The sequence below is a fragment of the Dendrobium catenatum genome, unplaced genomic scaffold (genome assembly GCF_001605985.2).
Source record: "Dendrobium catenatum unplaced genomic scaffold, ASM160598v2 fragScaff_scaffold_156, whole genome shotgun sequence".
Lineage (NCBI taxonomy): Eukaryota > Viridiplantae > Streptophyta > Magnoliopsida > Asparagales > Orchidaceae > Dendrobium > Dendrobium catenatum.
The window spans coordinates 4,795,267-4,803,021 of NW_021318618.1; the positions used below are offsets into that span (position 1 = coordinate 4,795,267).

Consider the following 7,755-nt stretch of genomic DNA (forward strand, 5'->3'; position numbering starts at 1 on the left):
CTTTTATTTTGAAAAAGTAGAACAACAATTTTCTTATAATTATCATACCTAACTATAAAAAGTTATTTCTCACCATGACAATTTTTAAAAAGCAGAGAGAATGTAGTTGATTGAAAATAGAGTGTACCAAGTCACCAAAAATCTATTGGGAAAGATTTAAACCTTGTTTGAGATAGCTTTCTTAATGCTTTCTACAAACAATTTTTTAGTTAAAAATTTTATTGAATTAAAAATTTTTGTACTAAAAATTTATTTTAGAAAGCAATGAAAAAGTTGTCCCAAACGAAGCCTTAAGCCAAGTTTTAGTTTTTCTTAAATCCTCCCTAAAATAGAGTGTGCCAGAAATCCCGTAAGAATAGTGAAATAACTGTATGTTCAAAACACTTACTGTTTCTTGAAGGCCAACTTCCCTAAGAGCATCTTCAATCTTAGGAGCCGAGCAGATATGCTGAAGTGATTTTCTAAGCATTTTACGCTTTCCATTGAAGGCAGAGTTCACCTAGAACCAAGAAAGCAATGGTCCTTTCAGTTCATGAAAGCTTTGTAACAAATGAAAATACTAGGAAATAAATAAGGAAGAGGTGCAAAAATAATCTTACCACTGCTATAGCATGAAATGCAATTAAAAGCTTGATTTGGGTTAAAATGTATGACTAGCTTCCATCAAGAGTCAAGAGTGTTTCAAATAGATTTAGGCTTCGTTTGGAACAGCTTCATTACTATTTTCTGAAGTGGCTTTTTAGTACAAAAATTTTGTACAAAAAAGCTGCTTTATAAAGCATGAAGAAAACTGTCCCAAATGAAGCCTTAGTTTAAAAAAAAGAATGAAAACTAATTGGGATCAAAATAGGATTCAAGTCCACTAAATTTGTTTTGAGATACGCGCAATATCAATTTTAATTGATTGCTTATATATGGCATTCACCTCCAAGAAAATCCTTGTTGACTGTAACCGTTTATCCACCGACCCTTTCTTTATTAGATTTAAACGAGAATTTGATTTTTAATAGGACACAATGGAGAAAAAGGATTCATGTAGCCGACCCCACATAGTGGGATAAAGGCTTGATGTTGTTGTTGTTGCTTATATATGGCATTCATCTCCAAGAAAATCCTATGACTTAAAAAATCCATTGCTTGGTGAGAGTATTTGATGCTAAAAAGTTTCTGAGGACAGATCTCTTAACTTGCAGTTGAGAGGAAGATGGTACATAATTGTTGGAGCAATAGGGCAACAACTTTATTCGACTCGAAACAAATTGTGATTTGACAAAAATGCTCTTTCAACGTTCATATCATCATAATACCCAAGAGCCTCAACTCAAATATACAATATTAACTCCGACCAAGCAAATAAGCTAATGAATAGCCTCAACACAGTTTTGAGTTCCACATTTTAGGTTCCGCCGTGTCCCCTCCCTCTTGTGTCTCGCTATGTACGATAAGTGTCAAAATCTAATTTCACCCACAAAAAAAAAATCTACACAATTTTTTAAGTTTCCGACACATGTCAAGGCATGTCAAAGCCTTGTTTGTGGCCCACACATACACACAAGCTATTTAGGAGCATCCTTACATCATAGTTTCCATGGAGCCTTCTAATTGATATAAATCTAAAAACCCAATTAATCCTGGCTAGCACAAAGCAAATGAACCCATCAAATCATGCTTAATGCTTGGGCTTCAATTGATGTAAGAAACAATCCAAACTAAGCTTTAGTCAACTTCCATGCTAACAAATCCATTAATCAAAACCAATCCCACATACAAAAATTCACATTTCTTAATCGTTCTTCTTTGTAGCAAACTAAAACTCATGGATCATGTGATGCCTCTGAGCTCATCGGTCATGTTTAATACCTCTGAGAAACACACGATCATGCTTTGTGCATTGAATTATTCAATATAGCTGGTGTGGGGAACCTATTTAACCCTTAACATTATGGTTTAAAGAACTCTAAATTTAGTAGGCTGGGTCCATTAATATATTTGGGATGATGAAATATAAGAACTTGATCGGGTATATCTCTATCATCCTAAACATTCCTACTTAGTTAAATTCATATCAAACCTAAATATTGAACTTGAGCCAAACATTTGATCCCAAATAATCAAGAGTGTTCTTTGTGAGCATGATTGATAATTAATTATGAGGTTTGTACTCATAGGAAGTCTCAACCACATAACTGAATAAACCCCAATCAAACATCTGGTGTTTGGAAATTTTGATTAAAATATATATAATCTACCTAAGGAAATGCTACTCCCAAGTGATCACATCAAATCAAGAAGACTTGAAGCACGGCTTCACTTTTCTTGAGCAATCAAACCCAAACTAAACTAAGCACAAAGGCTTTCATTTGACAAAATCTTGAAACTCTAAATGATCTATATGAGGCAGTTGAAACAGGACTGTCGATCCATCAAGGTTTCCATTTTGACCAAGAACTAGTTCTATTCCAACATTATTTTTACATTTGCTTTTGAATCTATTAGTATCCACGGAAAAATACGGACGCAAAGACCAGAAAACCAATAATTAATAAAAACAATCTTCGACATTAACATCCATGAAATACAAGCTTAAATTTGCATTAAATGATTGGTTCAATAACCTATTGGTGGAAAAAACTTGAATGTATACTCTTTGTGGTTTCAAAATTGAACTTTATGAAGAAGAAAAATACCGCATTACCATAGAAAAAAAACCATTTTTAGACATGACTTGTGGATATTCTGACTTCCGCTTCAACTTAAACTTTACAATTGCAGCATCAACCTAGAAAGTTCATTGACAAGAACCATTAGTTTTGAAAATACAAGTGAGAGGCATGTATAGTTATATTAAAGGATGCAGCAAAGACAGAAAATGAGGATTCATAAAATTGAATCAAAGTCATAAGTCTAATAATGTTGATGGCTAAACTTTCTAAACAGTTAACTAAGAATTTAAGGAAATCCTCATAGTCATCAAATTGTCAAGAAGTTGAGCTTTCTAATAAGGCTTGAGACTGGAATATAAGACAACTTAAATGAAACTTTAGCATTGTTTCTTCCTCATGATAAAAGCTTTATTCATTCGCCAAGTTGATATTCTTGAAGTTCTCAATTTGTCTAGTCAACCCCTATAACCAACAGTATTATATCCACATATACGGGCATATTGAACGAGTCATTTTAAGAAGATGACACAAGTTTCCAGTCCAACATTCGTAGTGGTTATGCGTATCTAATAAATGGCTTCTGCAATAAATGAATGATAAATCAAAGAATTTTTATTTGTTTTGGCTAAATTCGTTTAAATATAACACTCACGAAACTAAGTGCAATTTGATCAAAGAGTTCATATGATAAATACGCTTATCTTTCCAAGGTGCAGCTTCAACTCTTAAAGTGACAAGATACAAAAGTTTAAAGTGAATACAAAACACATAGGTAACACCTTTGCGTACTCTTATTGAACGTGAACCAATGTCTGTTCTGTAACAAAGTACAAGTTGTTTTTGTGCAAATTCAATTATGCAATAAAATAAACAATGCATTTATGATGGCTCTTCGTGGTAATCATCAAGAGAAACATGCATGATATAAATGTTGACACGAGTTAAATTAAGAAACTTCAACTAGGGACTATTCTTACATTTGGCTGAGGGAAAAAATTTGTTCTTTCAACTTTGCATATGTATTCAGCATCTGCGCATTTATTAATGATATTCAAAACCTCATAGAACATAAGAACTGTAAATGCATCATGTTAAGAAAGTACATGGATAAACCAACGCTCAAAAATGTATTAAGGGCAAACAACAGAGCAAGCTTATCATATATCTTTTTCTGGTGATCTTCTAAGGTAACTAAGATTTTATTTAGTTCATTGCTTGAGAATTAGGTTACGAATTATTGAAGCAACTAAAAATTAAGAAAATGAGATCTTCAGTGACAAGATCCTCTAGTAGAGTTCCAGGAAGCACAAAAAACTTGTTACACTCAGAACATCTAATATGTAATTGCAAAAACAAACAATAAAGGAGAAAAGGATTATATTCCTTAATCATAAAATGTTTGTTAAGTTCAGATGATTCACTATTTAAGTCTTAATACATTTCATTAAAGTCTTTGCAAGATCATATTTTCTTAAATGTGATCAAAATCAATTACTTCTAACTTCTATTGTGTGAAATATAACAAAAATCCTACATTATCAACAGGAATATTTTCAATCCCAAAACAATATTTGATACAAAACTATATGCTAATAGAAATTCAACCAATTTAACATGTTTGGGTACCTTTTTTTTATGCGAAATCAAATACTACAAAGCTCAATGATCTGAATAGATGACAAACTCCTTGGGCAACTAGTATCCAAAATCAAAGTACTCGCATAACTACATAAAATTATCTAACATAATTTGAATATTTTGCTTTGCATCATCAATTTCACAATAAAGAAAACAAGTGGATGTTCCTCTAAGTACCTGCTCCTGATCGTATCACAAGAAACTTCAAACACCTTATTAAAATGAGATGGTTTAAGCACGTGTGCATGTAAGCCTCTTTTTAATATCCTTAAAAGCAACAGCATCAACAACAACAATAATATCAAGCCTTTATCCCACTACGTGAGGTCGGCTACATGAATCTTTTTTCTCCATTGTGTCATGTTAAGAGTCAAATTCTCATTTAAATCTAAATTAAAAAAAGATCATTTCTAATATTTTCTAATCAAGTTTTTAGGTCTGCTCTTGATCGTACCTCTACCTTTTTTAGCATAGACCAAATCTAATACATCTACTTTCCAAATTGGGTCAATGGAAGGTCAATGTTCTATGTGACAAAACTATCTAAGTTGACTCTCTCGAATCTGTCACTGGAGCTACTAGAACAAGGTCACTTTGTGGCTTAGTAAATTATATTTTAATAAATAAAAAACATAGTTAAAATTTGAAGAAATCATTTTCATTTATTTTGCATATCAAATAGAAATCATTATATTAATTTCAAAAGGTTTTGAATAGAAAATTGATCAGCCCATTCAATGGATTGTTTAGGCTAGAGAAACATGAGGACTTTTGTTTACCTAACACTTGTTTGTGACATTTTTTTTTCAACTGTTTCCAGCTAGCTAACAATAAAAACAAACATGTAAAGTAAAACTTATTATACTCGTGCAATCCACGGATCAAACATAGGCGGATAAGCCAAATCTAAAAACTAGTAGGCGAACGCTATTTTCTGCCCTCAATCATAAAAAAATTGATTTAAATTGAAAGGTCAGACATTTAATTAAAATAGTGTAAAAAATAAAATAATGAAAATAAGAGCAAAGAAATAAAAAAAAAATCTAATATCAATTATCAACGACCATAAAATTAAGAAGTCATAACATTCAAAAATTAGGATTTCAAAAGCCATAACAAAAAAAATAATAAAATTAGGATTTAAATTCAAAGTCCATGGATCACTACCTTCTATCGTTTGAATAATAAAACTCCACTTCAGCCAATGCAGGCGCATAGTGCTTGAAAGAAAATAGAGTTTGTCACCTTAGTCCCTGACTGCTAAGATCAACTCGTTCATAGCTATACTTCACACAAAGCAAACAAAGCCTAAACAGAGCTCGAAATGGAAGAAATTTGATCACCTTTGCTGCGACGGGAGATCGACCCGTTCAAAACTCTACTTTATATGAAGGAAGCGAAGCCGAAGCAGGAGCTCAAATCGATGAAAGATCGTTACGTTCTTTGTTAGCACCTTACTGATTCGACGATTGTTTCCGAAGGAAGAGGCAGAGAGCTTCTCTTTCAAAACGATACTTCATACTCACAGCCGATGTCGAAACAGGCGCCCTAAAACTTATTATACGCGTGCAATTGTAAAAAAAGAAAAAAAAAATTGAACGAGGTGCTTCGCCTCATTGCGTACACCCCATTTAAAAAAACCGTATGCCTCACCCGTTCGGGTGAGGCTTACGCCTTGATGTGCCATGGGTCTGCCCTTGAATCGAGGTGTGCCTCAAGGCATGTGCATTGAACTCCTTTTTAATGCATGGTAGGTAGAACTCTTATGTATACTGACCAATTGATTTCTATCCTTATTGACAATGTTGATATCAAAGATACAAAATTAGTTCAAAATCAGTGGGTTTAAAGTGTCCATGAAGTAGCGGTTTCATTTAATACCAACAACATATAGGGCCCTTTCCTTCTCGCCTTGTAGATTGCAACAACTAAATCCACCAAGTGTCGGCTCCACCTTTCTATTTGTAAGCTATATATTTGACTTGCCTCTTTGTTTCAATTTTCATGCATTCAAAGAAAATTTCTACTGGTTGTTTTCAATCTAAACAATCTTCTATATGTAGGTGGCCATCAAAGAGAGAAGAATCAAAGTTTAGCCAAAAATCTACACAATGTTCATCTTGTGTATAAAGCTCCCGTCGATTGAATTGATTTGGCTGAACATCTTCATCGGCATTAGAATCGAATAAATCAAACAGACTTCAGGGATCAATGCTTTCTTCATATTTCGACTAATCCTATCCGAGTAACTGATAATCATTGATCCATTCATCGCCCTTCACGATGTAATGCAGAAGACTCACACTGGGATGATATGGGTGTCATTCCTGCCGCTATGGTTGTCAGTTTGCTGCAAACACCAGATTTCATAGTTTGCAATTGTTGTCACATATCTATAGAAAATCAAAGGAGCTCGATAGTGAGGTCATCCATCCTATGCCCTAGACTAGCCTGAGCCGCCCAACTTCCAGACTTCGATTGTTGCCGGACTCCGAACGCTTGCTCCCATGTGCCATTTCTAGCTCCAATACCACATTGGTGTATTAAAAAGAAAAAAAGCAAGTTATCAAGGTGTTGACCTTCGTATAAAATCCAGAAGAAACAAAGGTGAAAATCCCGTAAATCATACATGCAGACTATCGGATCCACGAAAGCCTCCGCGAATCCTGCCGTTCGGCACCGTCTGCGTTGTTTCTCCGAAAAATCTGCAGAAATCCTGCCTAAATCCTGCGAACCGCTTCGATCGCCTCCCATTCGCGGCTATAAAACGAAGATGAAGGCTTCGTTCAAAGCATTCCATTCCACGATCCTCCTTCTCTTGACTCCAAGTCACGATCCTCCCTCCCGATCCAAAACCATCAGACCCCCACCGCTTCTACCCGAGTTCTCGTCGCCTGAAGCTAACCCGACGCCAGAACTCCTTCGACGGCGTTCCTTCCTTGTCCGATCGGGAAGCTACAACACTTCGATCGGAAGCGACGTTGGAGCTCGCTGCCTCCTGTGCTGTCATCCGACGACGCTTCCTTGCTGTCGGATCGGAAGACGTTTTGATCGGAAGCAACGGGAGCTCCGCCGGCTGTGAGGGCTTGATCCCGATCCTCACACAGAGAGAGAGAGGGAGAGGGAGAATCCGGTGCCTCCTCCTTTGCTGGCCGAATTCGCTCCTTCCACGACATTTCTTCCGGCCCAGGAGCTCCGCCGACTGTGAGGGCTTGATCCCGATCCTCACACAGAGAGAGAGAGGGAGAGGGAGAGGGAGAAACCGATGCCTCCTCCTTTGCTGGCCGAATTCGCTCCTTCCACGACATTTCTTCCGGCCCGATCGGAAGTTACAACATTTTGAGTGGAAACAACAACAGGAGCTCAAAGGCTGTGAAGGTAACTTTGCTCCCTTTCATGTGCTTCTCGGTCAAATCCCATAAATAAAAAAAAAAAAAATATATATATATATATA

General features: G+C 35.7%; 1 protein-coding gene across 5 annotated transcripts in view; it reads right to left on the reverse strand.

The window, feature by feature from the left end:
• LOC110113408 (ribosomal RNA small subunit methyltransferase, chloroplastic) overlaps positions 1-7,755 on the reverse strand; it is a 38,648-nt gene that overhangs the window by 1,560 nt on the left and 29,333 nt on the right. For 2 of the 5 annotated variants that reach the window (XM_020845984.2, XM_028692123.1), the window contains 3 exons: positions 3,641-3,693; positions 2,696-2,779; positions 389-499 (listed from right to left, as the gene is read on the reverse strand). In XM_020845984.2, coding sequence (XP_020701643.1) covers positions 389-499; positions 2,696-2,779; positions 3,641-3,693 — 248 coding nt within the window. Of the gene's footprint in view, positions 1-388; positions 500-2,687; positions 2,780-3,640; positions 3,694-7,755 lie in introns of all 5 variants that reach the window. The other 3 variants (XR_003699674.1, XM_020845985.2, XM_028692125.1) reach the window with 3 other exon arrangements.